Source organism: Panthera tigris, chromosome B2, assembly GCF_018350195.1.
Source record: "Panthera tigris isolate Pti1 chromosome B2, P.tigris_Pti1_mat1.1, whole genome shotgun sequence".
NCBI classification, from domain to species: Eukaryota; Metazoa; Chordata; class Mammalia; order Carnivora; family Felidae; genus Panthera; species Panthera tigris.
This window is the reverse complement of record NC_056664.1, coordinates 63,004,890-63,027,883: the sequence shown is the minus strand read 5'-3', so window position 1 is coordinate 63,027,883 and position 22,994 is coordinate 63,004,890. Positions and strand designations below refer to the sequence as shown.

General features: G+C 38.1%; 1 protein-coding gene across 8 annotated transcripts in view; it reads right to left on the bottom strand.

Annotated features, from left to right (window-relative positions):
* COL19A1 (collagen type XIX alpha 1 chain) overlaps positions 1-22,994 on the bottom strand; it is a 394,980-nt gene that overhangs the window by 159,690 nt on the left and 212,296 nt on the right. For all 8 annotated transcript variants that reach the window (XM_042986625.1, XM_042986628.1, XM_042986630.1 and 5 more), the window contains one exon: positions 495-548. In XM_042986625.1, the coding sequence (XP_042842559.1) occupies positions 495-548 (54 nt within the window). The remainder of the gene's footprint in view (positions 1-494; positions 549-22,994) is intronic.

Genomic DNA, 22,994 nt, shown 5'->3' with positions numbered 1-22,994 from the left:
GGTTGAAGAGTTGGCAGAACCACAAGGAATGGAATACAATTTCTAGAGGTTTGTGATAAAGAAAAATATCTGCTAATTGGCTTGAAGATCTTTATAGCTTTCTTCTGCAACAGCGTTCCACAAAATTCTACTAATAAAACAGCTGTATCAAGAAAAGAGGACATGCTTCCCCAGATATCTAAGTTACTACCAGCCTGGATGTTAAGAAACTGAGGGGATGGAGGTAGGTAGTTCCAATCAGGATTCATCTACTTGAAGACTTGCCTTAAGGTGCTCATGCATGCAGTACAATTGTTCCTGTCCATGTAATAAAGAAGTAGGTGAGGTGTACAGTCACTAGCCTTCCTTACCTCATGCTTTGTGTGGTGGTGGGAGGTGTAAGGAGGATAACCATTTTAAACAGTAGAAAGATAGAAATTGGCTACAGGGGAGTAAAATAACCCGCAGATAAATAAGGGCTCTTCTAAGGAACAGTCATCCTACTGTTTACTCACGGGCGGTCCTGGGGGGCCTGGTTTTCCTGGAGGACCTGTTTTTCCTCGTCTTCCCTGGAAATCAAAGAGAAACAGTTAATAAATACCTGTGATTCCTTTGTATTTTAAGATAAGACAATATTAAATGGCAACTTTAAAGATAGTAAAAATCAACTGAAAGTTAAAAAATAATTTCAAGTCCACATCACCTTTAAACATCAACAAAATCTAAAAGCAACGGGCCAAATCTTAATGACCAAGATGAGAAAAGTAGTGCTTGGAATGAATAAACCTTAACTTATTAGCAGTCCTTTAAAGGCTTGCTTGTCAAGTAGTATAAACTATCTGAAAGATGGTCTAAGATTGGCATTTTATCTGATGCTTCTATGGTTTCAGATGCAATAAAACCTGCGTTTGTCATCTTAAATTGGTGTTCCTCAAAGAATGGTCTGAATTGTAATTAAAAAAATTTGTTTAATGTTTATTTTTGAGATAGAGCGAGAGAGCAGGAGAGAGACAAAGAGAGAGGGAGAATCGGAATCGGAAGCATGCTCCAGGCTCTGGGCTGTCAGTACAGAGCCTGACGCGGGGCTTGAACCCACGAACTGTGAGATCATGACCTGAGCCAAAGTCAGACTGAACCACCCAGGTGCCCCTCTGAATTGTAATTTTATCGCAGTGACCTGAGGGTGAGATTGGGTGTTACAGCTGCGTATTCTGGAGCTCCATCTTAATTTACTGGCTTAGAATCTCTGGGGAAAGAAGCCATGAACTTGCATTTTAAAACCATTTCAGGTCATTCTTATGTTTGCTAAAGTATGAAAAGCACTACCCTAAGCCATACCATAATCCTATGTAGTGTATAAAGCACATTAACATGCTCTTTTCCTCCCTTTGGATGGTTAAGCTATTTTTTTAAGTAAACTACAATAAAGACCCCTTGCTTACTAGTCATTATCATAATGGAATGTTAACTTTCCCAAGTTCACAACTAGCTAAATTCCAGTTTCAAGAGTTAGAAAAATAAGATTGGGCTAACATCTATAGGTAACTGTGTACCTAATATCACTTAAAGGGCAGTTAGTTACTTTTTATAAATTTAAAAATTTTTCCCCTTTCTAATAGAAGGAAGTAAGCTTAGGTATTCAAGCATACATTTTGAACAAGAAGCATTTCTGAGCATGTTTGATAAATATGTCCACTCTATTTCATTTTTCCTGATTATTTTATTATCATATTGGTAGCATATTAATAAACATTAAGACTTGTTGCTACTGAAAAAGTAGAAGTTTTGGGTTAGTCTTTCAATTTTGGACGGGAGGGGAAAGAATTGTAAACATAAACACTAAAGGCCCATTTCATTCACTAATTTTCTTGCCTTGAAAGTGCCAGGCAAAGTAGCTTTCTCTCTCTGGTTTTCATTTAGGATTGGAGTGGGGTAGGAAGTCCAATGCCAGACCAGCAGAGTAAGTTTTGGGAGGTAAGCATAAACCACACTGTGACTGGACAGGAAATGCTTGCACTGCTGTTGAAGGTGAGTTAAAGTCACAGCATCAGGAGTTCCTATAAAAATAGCTGTTTTTATAAACAATCCCAGCTAAAGTCTATGGAACATATTTTTAAAAATTGTATTAAAAACAGAAATATAATTAGTGGTGTTTTCATGTTTCTGTTTCACGTTTCTGTTTCAGAGATCTGAACCTGGGAGCTCCTTTAGGGACTTGTAACATTGGAATGAATATATAATTTAATTGTCTGTATACTTAATAAAAGTTTACACATGTACACCATTTTCTGGTCTTGTAGTTTACACATTCTGAAAATCAATATATTGGGTCTTTTAGTAAATGTAAGTCAATTAGACCCTGAGGACTAATCAATGATAAAAAGTTTACTTAGAAAGTGGAAGCACTGTAATTTATTTATTCACAGGGGCACAAAGAAACAAAATCAATGGCATCGAAGTGGGTGATTGGTTCTTTCTTTCAGGTTGAGGTAAGTTAAAACCATAGGATCAACTTCTGTGTGCATTCTCCTTTCGTTAAAGGAGACATGTATATTGATCGGGGCAGGGAGTAGGGAAAATGAGGCTGACTATTGATCAACTTTTATCACAGAGTTAATGGTTAAGGCAAACCAAATGTCAGATATTGTAAGATAACATTGGCATGTCTTAGGATGAGGAGTGAAAACAGTCATGATTCAGTATGGCACGGGCAAGCATCCAAATTCTTGCATATCACTGCGGGTTTATGTGATCATTCAAGTCAGCCTTGCAATCCGAGTGCACTGATGTGCATGCTGGAAGAGTGCAGGGGAAGCCTGCTTTTGTTCTCGCATCCTTGCTAAGAGTGGATGTGCAGGTAAAATATTTTTCAGGGATGTTAAATTACTGGAACATATTGTGTGTAGGAGATAACTTCAGATGACAAGTATTTTCAGTTTAAATGTGATTTGTAGGCTTGAGTTTCTAGAACACCTTAATACGGATTTGAATACTTTTTAAAGATTTCTTTACAAAGCAGCATAGGCCCCATTTTCTTAGCCATAGAGCTAAATGCGCCTTAAATATATTGGGACCTAGGACTTTAGCTTAAGTCTTAAGTTTCATTGACCTGTCAGGGGGATCTTACAGGACAGAGTGGGGGAAGGGAGGGGGGGGGAATAGATGAAAACCTGATGGAAGCTCCAGAAGGTGAGGTCTCAGAGTGGTCTTGAACTATTGGACTGACAGACTGTGGTCCTACTCCCAGACATCATCTTTCTCTCCAAGGAGCCCCACGAATTAACTCCTTTGTCTTCTTTACTCCCATTCAAGGCCTCCAGCTGCACTGAACAGTCTCACATTCTCCCATTCCTCCAAAACGTCTTTTGTTTTTTCACTTAAAAACATTAGGGAAGGGCAAAAGCCTACCTAAGACATAACAGTAGATTTTTGGTAGGGTGCATTTTATTGTTTAAGCATGGATAACTCGGGGAATATTTTATTTATAATATATGCCAAGACAGCAGGCATAAACCACAACTCTCATCCTAGAACTAAAATCAGATTCCTCCAGTTTTTCTGAGGGGAGTGTAATCTATGAATCTCTGTTTTTTCCTTACAGGACTCCAGGGGATTGTGTGGGGATGCCTGGGGCCAGGGGTGAGGGCTGCTGCTGGGGGGGGGTGATGCGATGGGAGGAATGGCGGGCTCATGTTTGTTCCCACTTCTGCCTCCTTCTATTTCAGTGCCTTCACTGCAAGGCTTACTCTAGACCCCACTGAAAAGTAAGACAAAAAGTGGGGACTTGGATGAGGGTGGGGATGCAAATCCTGGCAGATAACAGACAAATGCTGACCTGGGGTAACCTTCCTGGTTAGGATGTGTGCTCCCAGGTGGCCATTTGTTCAGAAGCAATTCTGATAAATTGGAGTCTGGCTGAATCTCCAATTGGATGGGGACCTACTGTTCCAGCATAATCACAATTGGGCTAATCCAACACTTTTCTGAAAAGTGGAGCATAAAGCACAAAACACAGATTCATTGTATCAGGTTGCCGTGGAAACCTCAAAGTGCTCAACATGTAAGTTTCCTGTTTGTAATAGTGGAAAGGTTATTAGACAGCAGTTTAGATATTTGTCTAATGATTTAAGCCCAGCGGTGCTCCAACCCAATTGTGCATCAGTATCATCAGGAGGGCTAGTTACAACAGATCAATATGTGAGGAAAAGGGAACTCTCGTGCACTGTTGGTGGACGTGTACAGTGGTACAGCCACTATGGAAAACAGTATGGAGTCCCTCAAAAAAGTAAAAATAGAAATACCACACTGATTCCACTACTGGGTATTTATTTAAGGAAAAAACACTAATCTGAAGAGATACATGCACCAGTATATTTATTGCAGCATTATTTACAATAGCCAAGCTATGGAAGAAACCTAAGTGTCCATCATTAGATGAAGGATAGAGAAGATAATACACGCACGCGTGCACACACACACACTGAAATATTACTCAGCCATACAAAAGAATGAAATCTTGCAACAACATGGATGGACCTAGACGGTATTATGCTAAGTGAAATAAGTCAGACAGAGAAAGACAAATACTGTATGATTTCCTTGATATGTGGAATCTAGAAAACAAAACAAATGAACAAACAAAACAGAACGCATACTCCAAAGTACAGAAAATAAACTGGTGGTTGCCAGACAGGTGGGTGGTGGGAGAATGGATGAAATAGATGAAGGAGATTAAGAGGTACAAACTTCCAGGTATAAAGTAAAGAAGTCATGGGGATGTAAAAGTACATCAAAGAGAAGAAAGTTGATAGAATTATAGTAATTTTGTATGGTAACAGATGGTGGCTAGACTTATTGTGGTGATTATTTTGTAATGTGTATAAATATTGAATCACTATGTTGCATACCTGAAACTACTGTAAGATTGTATGTGAATTATACTTTTAAAAAAACCCAAAAGATTTCTGTCCCCACTTCCAGAGTTTCTGATTGACTAGGTCTGGGGCAGGGCCTGAGAATTCACATTTATTTTTAATAAGTTCCCAGTAATGTTGATGTTAATGGCTTAAAGACCGTACTTTGAGAACCCCTACTGTAAGCCTCGAGCTCTTATTCATACTTATTTATTTATTTATTTTTAATATGAAATTTATTGTCAAATTGGTTTCCATACAACACCCAGTGCTCATCCCAACAGGTGCCCTCCTCAGTGCCCATCACCCACCCTTCTCTCCCTCCCACCCCCCCATCAATCCTCAGTTTATTCTCAGTTTTTTTATTTTTAAATTTTTTTTTTCAACGTTTTTAATTTATTTTTGGGACAGAGAGAGACAGAGCATGAACGGGGGAGGGGCAGAGAGAGAGGGAGACACAGAATCGGAAACAGGCTTCAGGCTCCGAGCCATCAGCCCAGAGCCTGACGTGGGGCTCGAACTCACGGACCGCGAGATCGTGACCTGGCTGAAGTCGGACGCTTAACCGACTGCGCCACCCAGGCACCCCTATTCTCAGTTTTTAAGAGTCTCTTATGGTTTGGCTCCCTCCCTCTCTAACTTTTTTTTTTCTTTCCCCTCCCTCATGGTCTTCTGTTAAGTTTCTCAGGAGCCACATAAGAGTGAAAGTATATGGTATTTGTCTTTCTCTGTATGGCTTATTTCACTTAGCATAACACTTTCCAGTTCCATCCATGTTGCTACAAAAGGCCATATTTCATTCTTTCTCATTGCCAAGTAGTATTCCACTATATATATAAACCATATCTTCTTTATCCATTGATCAGTTGGTGGACATTTAGGCTCTTTCCATAATTTGGCTATTGCTGACAGTGCTGCTATAAACATGGGGGTACAAGTGCCCCTATGCATCAGCACTCCTGTATCCCTTGGGTAAATGGTGCTGGGAGACTGGACAGCAACATGCAGAAGAATGAAACTAGACCACTTTCTTACACCATTCACAAAAATAAACTCAAAATGGATAAGGACCTGAATGTGACACAGTAAACCATCAAAACCCTAGAGGAGCAAGCAGGAGAAAACCTCTCTGACCTTAGCCGCAGCAATTTCTTACTTGACCCATCTCCAAAGGCAAGAGAATTGAAAGCAAAAATGAACTATTGGGACCTCATCAAGATAAAAAGCTTCTGCATTGCAAAGGAAACAATCAACAAAACTAAAAGGCAACCAACAGAATGGAAAAAGATATTTGCAAATGACATATCGGACAAAGGGCTAATATCCAGAATCTATAAAGAACTCACCAAACTCCACACATGAAAAACAAATAACCCAGTGAAGAAATGGGCAGAAAACATGAATAGACACTTCTCTAAAGAAGACATCCGGATGGCCAACAGGCACATGAAAAGATGCTCAACGTCACTCCTCATCAGGGAAATACAAATCAAAACCACACTGAGATACCACCTCACGCCAGTCAGAGTGGCTAAAATGAACAAGTCTTATTCATATTTAAAGTTAGCCAGTCATTGGGGTGCCTGGGCGGCTCAGTCAGTTAAGCATCTGACTTTGGCTCAGGTCATGATCACTCAGTTTGTGATTTCAAGTCCCACATCAGGCTCTGTACTGACAGCTCAGAGCCTGGAAAATGCTTCCAATTCTGTGTCTCCCTCTCCCTCTGCCCTTCCCTCACTCACGCTCTGTATCTCTCTCTCAAAAATAAATAAACATTAAAAAAATACAATAAAATAGGGGTGGCTGGGTGGCTCAGTTGGTTAAGCGCCTGACTTCGGCTCAGGTCATGATCTTACAGTTCATGGGTTGGAGCCCCGCCGCGTCAGGCTCTGTGCTGACAGCTCAGAGCCTGGAGCCTGCTTCAGATCCTGTGTCTCCCTCTCTTTCTGCCCCTCCCCTGCTCACACTCAGTCTCTCTCTCAAAGATAAATAAACATAAAAAAAACAACTAAAAAACAAAATAAAATAAAGTTAAGCAATCATGTAGAGCCCCTAATGTCTTGTAAATCTTGTAGCTTAGACCAAAAACCTTAATTGGTTTTGTGATTATGTGAAGCTTTGAGGATAAAAACTCCATTGTCAAATTCAAGAGCACCTGGACTAGAATCCTGGCTTTGTCTCTTAAGGAATTTGTGTGTGTGTGTGTGTGTGTGTGTGTGTGTGTGTGTGTGTGCTCGCGCGCGCGCGTGTGTGTGTGTGTGTGTGTGTGTGTCAAGATTTCATTGCTGTAAAATTGATACTTATATTTTGCAACATGTTTGCTAAGCATTAAAAAAAAATCACATGTAAATTCTTACCATATATACACCCATTAGGATGGCTTTCTTTCAAAACGTGTTGGCAGGAATGTGGAAAAATTGGAACACTTATTCACTCTTGGTAAAATATTGCAACTGCTATGGAAAACACTATGCAGATTCTTAAAAAAATTATTAGTAGAACTAACATATGATATAGAAATCCCACTTCTAGGTATATATCCAAGAGAATTGAAAACAGGGTGTTGAAGAGATATTTGCACACCCATGTTCATAGCAGCATAGCCATGAGGTGGAACCAGTTCAAATGTCCACTAACAGATAAATGGATAAACAAAATGTGGTTATAAACATACAATGGAATATTATTTAGCTTTAAAAAGGAAGGAAATTCTGACACAGGCTACAACATGAATGAACCTTGATGACATTATGCTAGTTGAAACAAGCATAGTCAAATAAGTCACTAAATGAAAATACTGTATGATTACTGTATGCACCACTTACATGAGGTACCTAGAGTAGTCAAATTTATAGAACCAGACAGTGGTGGTTACCAGGGGCTGGGGGAAGAGAAAAGAGGGGAGTTATTGTTTAATGAGTTCACAGTTTTACTTTTGCAAGATGAAAAAGTTCTGGAGATCTGTTTCACAACAATGTGAATACATTTAACATTACAGAACTATACACTTGAAAATGGTTAAGATGGAGAATTTTATGTGATATGAATTGTCCACAGTTAAAAACAAGAATACTCTTGACACGACATCCAATACATGGTGGTAATAACAACATTAGTTCCTTTTCTTCCTGCCCTTCTACCATCCTCTGCCAAATTCTCTACTTTTTTCATTTAAAAATGTTTGATAATATACAGTATCAAGCAAACCTTCTAAAATATGTATTGTGCATTAACTGAAAAGTATAACCAATGGAGAAACGGGAACCCTCTTGCACTGTTGGTGGGAATGCAAACTGGTGCAGCCACTCTGGAAAACAGTGTGGAGGTTCCTCAAAAACTTAAAAATAGATCTACCCTATGACCCAGCAATAGCACTGCTAGGAATTTACCCAAGGGATACAGGAGTACTGATGCATGGGGCACTTGTACCCCAATGTTTATAGCAGCACTCTCAACAACAGCCAAATTATGAAAAGAGCCTAAATGTCCATCAACTAATGAATGGATAAAGAAATCGTGGTTTATATACACAATGGAGTACTACGTGGCAATGAGAAAGAATGAAATATGGCCCTTTGTAGCAACGTGGATGGAACTGGAGAGTGTTATGCTAAGTGAAATAAGCCATACAGAGAAAGACAGATACCATATGTTTTCACTCTTAGGTGGATCCTGAGAAACTTAACAGAAATCCATGGGGGAGGGGAAGGAAAAAAAAAAAAAGAGGTTAGAGTGGGAGAGAGCCAAAGCATAAAAGACTCTTAAAAACTGAGAATAAACTGAGGGTTGATGGGGGGTGGGAGGGAGGGGAGGGTGGGTGATGGGTATTGAGGAGGGCACCTTTTGGGATGAGCACTGGGTGTTGTATGGAAACCAATTTGACAATAAATTTCATTAAAAAAAGTATAACCAATTCTTAACTGTGCATGTGGTATTTTTTTCATCCAAGGTAACAATCAAGTTGCGCCCATTAAGCATAGACATATAAAAATTAAATTGTGAGGTATTCATAGAATGGAATACTATATAGCAACAAAAATGAATGGAATACAACTACATGCAACAATACAAGTGACTCTTGCAAACATAAAAGGAATAAACGCAGTCAAAATTAAACCATGCTGTTAGAAGTTATTATGGGTTACTGTTGTGGGAGTCGGAAGTGACGGAAAGAGAGCATTAGAGGGATTTTAAGGTGTTGGTGATACTCATGTTCTATTTCCTGAACCTGTGTGCTGGTTACATGGGTGTGATCAATTTTTTTTTTTACATTTTTTTTACGTTTTTATTTATTTTTGAGACAGAGAGAAAGTACCAGGTGGGGAGGGACAGAGAGAGAGGGAGACAGGAACCAAAGAGAGCTCTGCACTGACGGAGAGAGCCTGATGTGGGGCTCGAACCCACCAGCTGTGAGATCATGACCTGAGCCAAAGTTGGATGCTTAGTCAAGCAAGCCACCCAGGAGCCCTGGATGTGCTCAATTTTTGAAAAATCACCAAGCTGTATATCCGTGTGATACATGTATTTTTCTGAATGTATGTTACAATAAACTTTTTTAAAAAATGAAACCAGGAGATTTCAACAATAGAATGATTTTATTTGAATTATCTAATGACTTCAGCCATCTGCATTTGCTGTGTGCAAAGCCACAGAGGGTCACTATCATCAGGAAGAAAAAAGCAAACAAAACAAGGCTACTTAAATAAATGACATCTACAAATCTCAATGGTTCAAAATAGCCTGGTGCTCCCAGGGTGACTTACAGTATGAGCGCATCTTAAATTAGTCACTTGATTTATAAACACTCAGCCCTGCAGGAGCACTACGAGGAGAAAGAATGCAGATAATGGGCTACTGGTACTTATCCGACAGATGGTTTTTGCTGTTGATGAGGATGAGGATGATGAAGACAAGTTTGCAGCAGTATTTGGACTTAAATAAAGGATGGTATGCACACCTCAAGCCCACAGAGGAGACATATGTGAAAGCAGTCTCTCTAAATTGCCAGATCTTGCTAATATAACTGGCTCTGCTCAAATATTTCCCTGTCCCATGTGTGTATTTAGCACACTCTTAGGCATCAGCTCAGCCTGAACAAGGTATCAAGGAAATGTCAAGGAAGAAGACATAGGGCCTTGACTGGCACTCCCAACTGTGAATGAGGTGTTAATTACACAGGAAAACATTACAGACTATTTGGGAAGTTCAGTTTTCTTTTTTTACATTGTGAGCGGAAATAAGATTTATGACTGATGTAAAAACTTACCACATTTTGGAATCAATGATATGTGAAAAAAGGGGGATTGGAATACTTATGTGAGAATGCATAATATCCTAAATGCATTTTATTTCTTAACAGATATTTAAAAATACATCTATGATAGCAACAACCCTACTCATAAAGGTCTGATTATTTCAGGGATCAGACAAGTGGCTCTTTGAAGGACATGGGAAGAGGATATAATTCAGCATGGACAAATGATTTGAAATAGGTTTAGAGCCCAGGAAAGATGAGTCCACACTATGTTGCCATTCCCAATACTGCCTTTCTTCTTTTGGGTGGGATCTCAAAATTTCTAAATCATTCCACAATTTCCCCATCTTTCTGTCCCCTGTACATGTTCTGAGTAACTCCAGTGGCTTTTCAAAACAAGTTAGAAATATGACAATATTATGTAATCCCCCTCAGCTACAATTGAATAAGTGATCATCTAAATGCATTGGGCTGAGCCAAAGGGTCTGGTCTGTCAGTAATGTCTATAGTCACTGTTTAGTATTCCTATTAAGTTATTATGTTGTTACTAATTTGGTCATGAAGATTAAGTATAGTCGAGGTCTGACCTCTTAACCCCCTTCTGTTTGAATATACTAACAATCAACTTTCCCTCCTGTGCCCTGAGCTATCCATGTTGTACAAAAAAAAAACTTAAGAAAAGTCTATGACTAACAATTATAAAAATGGTTACCATTTATCAAGTACTTGCCATGGTCCAGGCAGAGACTGCTGAGCAATGACTTAACATTAGTTTGCTTAACCTTTTCAAAACTACCTTGGGAGGGTGGTACCGTTCCGTTCCAATTTTACAGAGAGAGAAAGGTTAAACATCTCACTCCAAATCACTCTTCTCTTAATTGGTGGGGCAAAAATTTAAAGCCGAGTGTATCTGATCTTAAAATCCATAATCCTCAGAATTGAGGTTTCCTTGGTCGGTATCCTGATCATTTTTTTAATGTTTATTTTTGAGAGGGAGAGAGAGGGAGAGAGGAGGAGGATGGGCAGAGAGAGAGGGAGACACAGAATCTGAGGCAGGCTCCAGGTTCTGAGCTGTCAGCACAGAGCCCAATGTGGGTCTCGAACTCATGAACTGTGAGATCATGATCTGAGCTGAAGTTAGAGGCTTAACCAACTGAGCCACCCAGGTGCCCCCCCTGCCCCAATAATTCACAATTTAGGTTACTTTGCTGCTGTAATTGTTGAGTTTCTCTTATTTTCTCACAACCAAGGCAGATTTTTTTAACGTCCCAGTTGCTTATCACTTTGTCCTTTGGAATTTGGGTCTCCTGGGCTCTCACCTGCTCCCCTGACTTCTGCTTGCTCTTGCCTCAGAATCTACCCTGACTTCTGCAGACCTTTCATCCTGCCATTGGGATTTGTCTGGACTTCTGATTGCCTTGCCAACCATCAACTCTCTCAGTCCCAATTTCTGGCTCTGTTTTCTATGCCTGCCATTGTCATTCTCTGCCAAGGCACTTGATTCATCTTGGTATCATGTGTGGGGCAACAGTAGAGTGTGGCTAAACAACTTCTGGAACATGCTGGGAATATATTTTAACATCTCTGTGCCACATTAAGAGGGTGGATGCTGGAAGCACACTGTAAAATGTTCTTTTCCTCCATAACTGGAAATTCACAGCAGGCATGCTCACAGAAGGGAAATGGGGAATCAGGCCTTGTACACAGTCTTCTTGGTCTGAGGATGATGCCTCTGGTCTTCCACAACTCTAAGCACTTTCATAATGCCTCGTGAAGGCAGAATTTTCTCTTTCACTTTTGTTAAGGGAACCTGTTATATTTTTAATTTAGAGCAGATAGAATCAACATGTAGAGGAAAAATTAATGCACATAAGTTGTTATGTCTACTTTCATAGAAACATTAAAATGAAAACAATGTACTGAGGTTCCCCAAGAAGCTTCAGAGAGGTCAGAGTCTGAGCCAGTAAAACAAGAACACACTTGGCCTCAACAGCCGGCTCTGGGACAAAGAAATCATCAATGATATTTTATATCTTGATTTCAATTAACATAAAGTTATAGTGGGTAAAATTTCAGCATTTTTGAGTTGCCTACTTTAAAAGATGAAATGTATCCTCCAGGGTAGAATTTTAGAACTGCATTTTGAATGTGAAGGATTGATTAACCAGCACCAAATAAATTCACAGGAATACATTTTGCAGCTATCCAATAACTGCCGGGTAAATGAAGAGAATTCCAGAGGATACATAAGATGATCTATAAAGGTCACCTGATTTGAAAGAGAACTTTTAGTGCATAATTCTCAATTCATCAATTTGAATTTAACAGGTCAAATTGCATTTTGGATATTTGAATGCTGACTTCAGAACCAAACCCTAACCAAAAGATGGGTAAATTTATTTAAGAAAAATGTACTGTCTGTGTTTTATATATGGTGCAGGGGGGAAACACATTAATATGACTAAGACCTGGGTCTTGCCTTCAAAGTAGAAGACAAAGGACAGTTATTCATAACAACTATTTGGATTGACTTGTTCATTTGGTTATGGGTAAGCTTAGGAGTTCTGGGGAGGGAAAGGAAGAATAAGTTCTTGCCCATAGTGATTATGTGCTAGTCTTCAATAACTCCCTTCAGCCTTCTCTTTGAGAGGGAAGAGAAGGAGGTAGGGTCATCAGCATGGGAGTGAAATGTAGGGAGAAAGTCATCTGTACACCCTCAGCAACAAGATGGGGCACCAAACCATAAAATGTCTTTTTAAACAGGGACAGCATTTCCTGGATGCTTCTGCACTGACATAGATGTGTGTATCCTCTTTGGTCCTTTTCTGCTCTGATACTTAACACCAACTTTTTGATCGAGTGTGTTCAGAAGGCATTTCCCAGCCCATCACTCTTTTCTTTTTTTTTTTTTTTTTTGGTTTGATCCTTGATTGATCCAAGTATTGGGAAATGTACTGACGACCTTCAAGTACTGAACACTTGAGGACATGCCATTTTATACAAATACTGGGTAATTTTTTTTCTTGACTTGAATACTACTTAACATTTCTTTAAACTTCACATCCAGGATCACTTGAAACTATGGGTAAAATTAATTTGGAGTCTAGCTTCATCAATATGTCTCTCCAGAGAGTCTCTTTCTCTCTCAGCTCCAACCTTTTCGAAACATAAGATTAGGATTTCCTGGGAAAGCCAGTGTCCCATGGTCCTTGCAGTTTTCATGGTGGGTCATTTGCTGGATTCTTTTCATGTTCTCCTTTGATTTTTTCCACCCCCTCTAGGGAACTACCATACAGGCAGAAGTCCTAGCTACATCTTGTTCCCAGCATCCTGCCTACATGTAGTACATACATATATACATGCCTACATAACATATGGATTCATTCATAAAACCTACCTAATTCAGCTTCTCAACTACATAAAACTTCCATTACAACTTTTAAACTTTTTTTGTTCATCTGCCACCTCTTCACTGTGTCTTTGTAGGACATTTTTCCCACTTTCGGCCAGCACATTGTCCAGATTCATTCATTCATTCATTCATTCATCCATTCATTCACTTAAAAAACATTTACTGAGCCCTAATATAGCCAGATCCCTTTCTATGCTTTGGAAATATCTTCAATCTTGTCCTTTCATTGGGAACAATAATCATAATGGATATCATATGGTCCTTATTCTCTGCCACACACCATCCTAAGCAATTTACAACTATTTATTCATTACATCTTCAAAATATCTTTGCGGTATCTCTGCTTTACAGATGAGGCTACTGAGTGACAAGCAACTTGCCTATGATCACATGGCTACTAAGTAGCAAAGTTGGGAACCCAGGCAAATTGGCTGTCTCATCTCTGATCATTACCACGTTATACTTATTGCATATTTGGTAACTAAACAAATAAAGACATGAATTTTGGGTAGCAATAAGCATTATGAAAAAATAAAGCAGGGTAAACTGTATAAAGTTATACAGGAAGGTGTGCAGTTTCAGATAGAAAAATCAGACAGCTGAGCCAAGTGAATCCCTGGGCCATGCAAGGTCTGAGAAAGAAAATCCAGCAGCGAGAGCAGCAAGAAGTGAGCCCAGAGTATGGCTTGTTCAAGGAACGGCAAGAAACACAGGCGGCTAGAGAGGAACAAGTCAGTGGGAAGGTGGTAGGCAGGCCAGATTACGATGGAACTCATAGATTATGATGAGGGGCTCCAAGTTTTATTGTTTTGATTATAATGGGAAGCTACTGGAAGTTTTGTTTTAAAAAAGTCACATAATAGAGGTTGATCTAAGTACCTGCCTATCTATATAATAGGCAGGAAGGTAATACTACTATAAAGTCATCATTTAATACAGGGGCTGAACAGAGCTGATTTTAGGTTATCTGACTTAGATTGCTTATGGAAATATCTCCTTCCATTTGTGCAGATAACCAGGAGTTGATTATCTATATAGCATCTTGTGATGGTTAATTTTATGTGTCAAATTGACTGGACCATGGTGTCCATGTACTTGGTCAAACATTATTCTGTTTTTGTAAAGGTGTTTTTTTTTTTTTGGTGAGATTAACATTTGAATCAGTGGACTTTGAATAAAGTAGAATGTCTTCCATAATTTGAGTGAGACTTTTCCAATCAGTTGAAGGTCTGGATAGAACAAAGACTGATCTCTTCCAAGCCAGAAAGAGTTCCGCCAGCAGACTACCTTTGGATTTGTAAAGATTTGGGTGTCCAGTCCACCTGCCTACTCCACAGACTTTGAATTTAGTAAGCCTCCATAACTGTCTGAGCCAATTACTTAAAATAACTCTATGTATACACATCCTGTTGATTTTGTTTCTCTGGAGAACCTGACTAATACACATTTCCATTTACATGTACAAACTATTTATTACCTTCAATTAACATTTTATGTTACTGAATATAATACCTATTACTCTCTGATATTTACCCAATCCATTGTTGTTGACTAGAAAAGAAGATATATGAGGAAGTGAGACCTATTTTATCTTTCACTGTGAACTATGGCTTTAAAATAGAGAAAGCTGCATTGTGTAAGTAATCCTGGAAGACTTATACAAGGATATTAATAATTTAATGAACTCATACTCAAGGGGAAAAATGTTCTCGAAACATGTCAGGATGAATTTTCAAGGGAAAGACCTAATTAGCAGTGTCTGAAGCATATGTCATCACATTTAGAAAACAAGAACTAGTCCCTGTGGACAGAATGGTACGTTGGATTTTAAAGCTTTAACTACTCCAGTTAATATGTATGATTAATGAGCAATATGTCAGTTAGCTGGCCTAACTCAAGTGAAAGACCTTACAGGAAAAAAATAAAAGAGGATATTTAAACTAATACCTAGAAATATGCAAATGTAGTTTATAATCTCTTTTATATTACGATCAACCAATAACTTAGAGTCTTTACTGGGAAATAATGTCATAGTTTGCACAGCTTTTAAAATATAGAATCAAAGCTACAAAGATGCCCTATAGTAACAGATGACCAGAGGTTCCAACGACTTTACAAATGAATCCTGAGAAGCTAACAAAAGATAAAAATACCTTAATGTGGGATTATGGTTGAGAAATCAACAGCTGGGGAAACAAAGTAGAAATTTAAGTAGTTATGTCATTATCTTTTACTTATATATAATAAAGTATTTTTATCTGATTATTTAGATAAAATCATCATGAAGAAATAGGAGTTAAGTCCATTCAAAGGACAGAACACATGTAGATGGTGACTATTTGATATCAAGATCTCGAGAGGCAAAGAGAAAAATCCAATCACTTTGTATTTGTGATTCTAAACATAAAATTATGTGGTAATGTTCATAGGTCCAGTTGGATGTTTGGGCTCCTGAAGACAGAACCTTACTTTAAATCCTTCAGAAACATCAATAACTAAAACTGCAAAAGAATTAATGTTGTAAATGATGAAAACTACTGATTTATTTACTACCTTAATGAGAAATGAACTGCTAATGAAAAACACAAAGGAGTGAGAGAATAAACAGATAATCTTATATCAATAGTAAGCATTTATATTTTCATTACTTATTACTTACAGTGCTTCCTATATTACAGATAGCGAGGGAGGCAAACCACAAGAGACTCTTAAATACAGAGAACAAACTAAGGGTGGATGGGGGGGAGAGGGAAAATGGGTGATGGGCATTGATGAAGGCACTTGTTGGGATGAGCACTGGGTGTTGTATGTAAGCCAATCTGACAATAAATTACATTCATAAAAAAATAAAATGTAGAACACAAAAAAATAAAGAGAAAATTAGACACAGATTCTGCCCTTGAGGGGTTTATAATCTAGTATTAGAACATTTCTCTTCTTCCTACTGTATAAGTTTTTTTTCACACACAAAAATAAGGTTGCTTAAAGAGATCCAAGAAAAGAGAATAATTAACCATTATTTTCAAGATTTGGAAGTTGCATAAAATTTGGACATAAATGGCTTCGGATTATAAGAGTAGCAGTATTTCTATTTTGGCATACTTTAAATATGTAGTGTACTTTTTGTCCATGGTCATATTTTATATTATATAGAAAGGCATATATCAAGGTAAATATAGATTCTAAATCTTATGTATTTATGACAAGAATAATTGATCATTGCCTTAACAACAATAATAGGATGGAAAACAGTAGGCACTGTTTGAGAAGCCAGGGACCTGGTCACTAGTACCTTCCCTTTTATTTATGAGCTAATCTCTCAGCCTTAGCTGCACCCACCTTAAAAAAAAAAGAGTAAAGAGATACCTACCTAAAAACAGTGGGCTGGAAAATATGAACACCTGAGAAGTAGTTACTTCAAGAGAAATATCTAAGTTGGAAAAAAACTGTCTATAATTTTTCATCATTATCGGACTGTAATTCCCTGAAGGCTGTGACAGTACCTGGCATGGAGTAAGTTCTCCATAAATGCCCACCCATTCTTCTGTACAGAAAGTTCCAAGCTTTCCCCGAGAGGTTAAACCCCATGGGGGCATGGAGAAGGTAGTCTAACATATTCAGATGGAGAGGTTGTAAATCAATCACATTCTTAGAAAATATGAAGGAAAAATATATCCCAAAGACTCCTTTTAAAAATCAGTATTGGGGTCAACCTAGTGGTCTAAAATAAAACCTCATACAGAATGTGTTAACACTAGCATGTGAACATGGTTGACTTATGGGTAAGATATGTCCACAGAAATAGTGGTAATAAGCAGTCATCAGATACCTAGTTCTCTTCTCCCCTGAGCATTGGTGAGGATTGGTAGGATTCCTGGCAAGGTTGGAACTGAAGTTTTCAAATGTAAACAACATTTTGCCTAAGGATTTCTAGTTTTGGCCTTAACCTCTAAATGAAATTAATATTGTATCTTGACTTTTTTTATTTGAATAGAGTTGACACATGTTACATTGGTTTCAGGTGTAGAGTATCCTGATGCAACATCTCCATACATTAGGCTATGCTCACTACAATTGTAGCTACCATCAGTCACCATGCAATACTATTACAACCACTGACTATATTCCTGTGCTGTACCTTTTATTCCTATGGCTTATTCATTCCATGAATATTCAGATTTCACAAAGGACAAACTAGGGCCCCTACTCCAATTTAAACTTCACAAAGACCAAACTAGGGCCTGCAGGGTTCTGCTCAACAAGGCCCAATAGATTCTACCTCCTCTCCCCTCTCATACCATTCTAGCCTCACCGGTTTCCTGTAGTTCCTTGAAATTTCCACCTCAGGCTCTTGTACTTTCTGCTTCATCCAGATTTCCACAGAGCCTGCTCCTTCACCTCTTTTAGATCTCTGTTCACAGGTCATCTTTGCAACACAGCTTTCTCTGACTTCCTAACAATATTCCCTATCCCCTTCTCCTGTTTTCTTCTTTTGGTTGCATCTATCACCGTTGACCAAAACTTACTTATTTTGTTACTGTCTATCTCTGTAATAGACTTTAAGCTCCATGAGGGCGGAACTTTTTTTTCTATTGCAGCAGTTGGCAATTTTTCCTGTAAAGGGTAAGATAGTAAATATTTTAGTCTGTCACATTACTCAACTCTGTTGTTGTAGAGCAGCCATAGAAAGTATGTAAGGAAATGAGTATATGTTTACAAAAACATATGGTGGGTCAGATTTGGACCAAGGGCCATGGTTTGCTGACTCCCAGTTTATAGTTTTCATTGTTCTATTTTCAATGTCTGCAATTGAACACTAAGTGCTTAATAAATATTTGTTCTTATTTTTGGACTGAGCTAACAAAATGGAATTAACTTTTTGAAAAGATACTAGACAAATAAGGAGCTTGCACTAATGAGAAAAAGAGTGTGATTTCATTCATTACTATACTTTTAGAGATCAAGACCTAAACTGTGGGATTGACTATATCTTGAAAGTTCTTTAGGATCTGGCGATGTTTTAATTGTTATTTCTTTTAATATTGTTGTTGTAGGGAACACAAGATAAAACCTTCATAAGTACTCTGAAATTATTTTACTGAGAATTTTTAAAAAGTAGATATATAAAAAGAGTAACATAACAAATGATTACTTCCCCCCATAATATAGAATTAACACCTGGTAATATTTTATAATAATTTATTTAAATCTTTTTAAAAATAAACAAAATGTTACAGATTAACATTAAATGGAAGTACTCTTAGGCTACCTCTAGTCCTGTTTCCCTCACTACTCCCAAGGTGTAACTACTCTCATGAGTCTGATGTTATATTTCTGGTCCATGTATTCTTTAAAATTTGCATACATATGCATATATATATATATATATATAGTGTCATATTTTGAAATTTTAAAAACCTATTTCTGTATGTATCCTTTCACAATATTTTTGTACTCAGTGTTGTTTTTAAGATCTATTTTTGTTGGGAGTATGTGTGTGTTATAGGTGTGTGTGTGTAGATAATATTTCCAAAGGAAAATATTTCCAAAGTAGTAAAATACAGAAGTACAAAAAGTAAAAAATACTATTTATTATATTATAAGATAAAATCTTCACCGTTTTCTTCAGGTTTTGTATATTGGAGTCTAATGTTGCTCAAGTCTTTCACCCAGGAAAAGAACTAATGGCCCAAGGAATTCAGGAATTTAGCACCATTTTATTTTTATCTACTAGAAAAACATTATCCTGTAAAATGTCAATTCAGTTATTAACATATGGTAAGTGTTGTAACAGCATAACCCACTTCCGATATTTCAACGCATGCAGCTAAATTTTAAAACACCTAATTAGGGATCATAAAGGACTTGCAGTTACACAAAACATTAGTAGTCTTTCTAATAACATAATAATGGCAAATATTTTGAAATGGAGTTTAAAATGAAAACCGAGCAAGCTGAAATTCAATCTGGGTCTACTGACCCAAAGTATCAGTCTCTTAGAGCTTTGAAACAGAGTATCTGTGTTCAATACCCTAGATATATGGTGACCTTAAAAAAGCCTTCTGTCATATTTTATAACATCAAGGAATGGAAAGAGAAATAATGAAGAATCCTTATGAAACATCTGCTGTCCATAAAACATTTCAGAAAATACTTTGTCAACCTATGCTATAAATAGTTTAGTCCTGATGTCCTTAATTTTACATGTGTCTGTATGAGAACAAAGAGAAGAACCTCCCGAAATGGTTCTATAATACTATTAGAAGTACAAATGTTTTGGGGGGAGCCAATTACAGTAAAAGTTTATTCATCTAGCACTTCATTAAATGGAAAAAATCTACCAGAGATAGCACTTCCAAGCTCCCATAGGATAGTGCTGACTGACTTTGATAACCCAGGAGATGGGGCCACCAGTTAGCTGGTATGGTACTTTTGTGCTCATAAGAACAAGACCCCCTTCTTCCTGGTGGCTGCAGCCAAACAAGGGGGCACACAGTTGGTTAGTGGGCCACAGGCTGGATTTCAGCCCCCAAACACCTGTTGATTCGTTGAACTTCTTCAGGGCAACTGTGGTAAGTGACAAATCCACGGAAGCCTCTGGGATGCTAAAAGAACTATTAAATCTTTTCCATGGTTTTAATGTGAACAGATTTCATTGTGCTCAAATACTTGGAAATTAATGTTATAAGTATGATATCACAATTAGCAGTTATGGAAAAGCTGCCATGTGACAGGCCCTGTATCGGCTATGTTCCTCACACGTTTTTCTAATCATCACTTCAGGTTAGGCAGTGTCATTTCCACTGTATAGCTGAAGAAACTGAGTCTCAGAGAGGATGGATAACATTCCCTGGGTCACAGAACCGGGACTTACCCAGAAGTCTGCATGACTCCAGAACCCATGATCTTTGAGGGTTTGTGTTGCTAAAGTGATGCAGAGGTTGACGTTTTATTAATAAAAAGTTCAAGCAACCAGATTCCCATCAAACGATGAATGGCCCTCCTTCCGCTGGCAGTCTTTGGGTTGCTTTGGCTACCACCACCGAGGCCATTCTGTGGCCAGAGGAACACTTCCCCCCACCAACTAGCACTCATGTGCACAAGTTGTAGGTCAGGGGCGAGAAGGAAAGTTGAAGGTGTTAGTAGGGAAATAATTCAAGACAGCCCCGGACAGAGGCCCGGGCAGAGACAAAGAGGCAGAGAAGCTTTTGTACCAGTATCAGGTACAAAATGAGTATCATCTGATGTCATTCATCTTCCATTACATTGGTTAAACCAGTTTGTTTTTTATTTCTTAAAATTTTTTAATGTTTATTTATTTTTGAAAGGGAGAGAGAGTGAGAGAGTACGGAGGAGGGGCAGATAGAGAGGGAGACACAGAATCTGAAGCAGGCTCCAGGCTCCGAGCTATTAGCACAGAGCCCGATGCGGGGCTCGAACTCACGAACTGGGCTCAGGTCATGATCTCATGGTTTGTGAGTTCAAGCCCGCGTCGGCTCTGTGCTGACCGCTCAGAGCCTGGAGCCTGCTTCGGATTCTGTGTCTCCTCCTCTCTCTGCCCCTCCCCTGCTCATGCTCTGCCTCTGTCTGTCTCTCAATAATAAATAAACATTAAAAAAAAACATTAAAAGAAAGTTTTATTATGTTCTATTAAGTTGATTTCTGACCTGCTAATGGATCATAACACACAGTTTGAAAAACATGGTGATTATGGAACAGAATTTGGCAATGGACTTCGGTTAGAACCCAGCTCTACCAATTTCTTGCTCAGTGACTCTTTAGCTTGCTCTTTAACTTCTTTAAGCCTCAGTGTCCTTTTCTGAAAAATGTAGATAATAACCATTAACAGAAAAGGATGTTGTAACCAGGATAATATAGGATTACTATGTATATTATTATTTTTTTTAGTCTTTATTTTTTTTATTTTTTTTATATGAAATTGATTGTCAAATTGGTTTCCACACAACACCCAGTGCTCATCCCAAAAGGTGCCCTCCTCAATACCCATCACCCACCCTCCCCTCCCTCCCACCCCCCATCAACCCTCAGTTTGTTCTCAGTTTTTAAGAGTCTCTCATGCTTTGGCTCTCTCCCACTGTAACCTCTTTTTTTTTTTTTTCCTTCCCCTCCCCCATGGGTTTCTGTTAAGTTTCTCAGGATCCACATAAGAGTGAAACCATATGGTATCTGTCTTTCTCTGTATGGCTTATTTCACTTAGCATCACACTCTCCAGTTCCATCCACGTTGCTACAAAAGGCCATATTTCATTCTTTCTCATTGCCACGTAGTATTCCATTGTGTATATAAACCACGATTTCTTTGTCCATTCATCAGTTGATGGACATTTAGGCTCTTTCCATAATTTGGCTATTGTTGAGAGTGCTGCTATAAACATTGGGGTACAAGTGACCCTATGCATCAGTACTCCTGTATCCCTTGGATAAATTCCTAGCAGTGCTATTGTATATTATTTTTATTCCTATACTATTGCATATATATTATTAGTGTAACACACCAACAAGTGATGAGATGCCCCCAAATTTTGCAGTTTTGTGAACAAGTCAGGTATAGCCACGCCAGAATTAGGCATATTCACCTTACCTAAAGAAAACCGGCTAGCGTGAACCAAAGCTCAGCTACAAAGTTAGTTATCCTTATAGATCCTTACCTGGATACCTTTAACTGTATCTTTCTTGCCTTTCCAAGCACCTAAATCCAATACATAATTGTTTTTTTGCTGAGCTCTAGGGTGTTTAAACTCTTTGTGTAAAATGGATCCTCATAATCTGACAAAGGTAAGTCAGACTATTGTTCACACTTTACCCATTCATTCCATTTTATCTTTTCCTTCCTAAGGAGAAAACCAAGAATGAGAAAGGAGAGTCCTCCTTCCTCTTAGAATATTTTTTGAGATATTCCATTCAAAAAAATTAACTTCCATTTAGCTCCCCTGCTTGTCTTGACCTGAATATAGATTCCAGAAGAACTAACATAGGTAGCCAGGAATAAAGCAGAGCACACGGTAAAACACGTTAAACTGGCTAAGTGCACATTTCTCTTAATTATTACAAGGGTAAACTATTTTAAGTGCTTAATTAGCAATACCTGAATAAAAGAAATTTTTCTGATGGCGGTAAAGTTTTTGTTACAGTTTTAGCCTAAAGTCAAGGTAACTCACTAAATCAGTACTTCTCTAACTCTATGGTGGAAAATTCCAATTTGTTACAGACTGGTACTTTTATAAAATGTAATAAAACCAAATTACTGGAAAAAAGTGAAATAAGGATATGTTTACTATTGGATTCAATAGACACAAAAATACTTTAATAAATATAATCAAAAAAACTTAACAGAGAAAAAGTAAAAATTATAAAACTGTACACATTGTTCAAAGTGTGTATATATGCTGATAATAATGATTCACTATTATGCTTG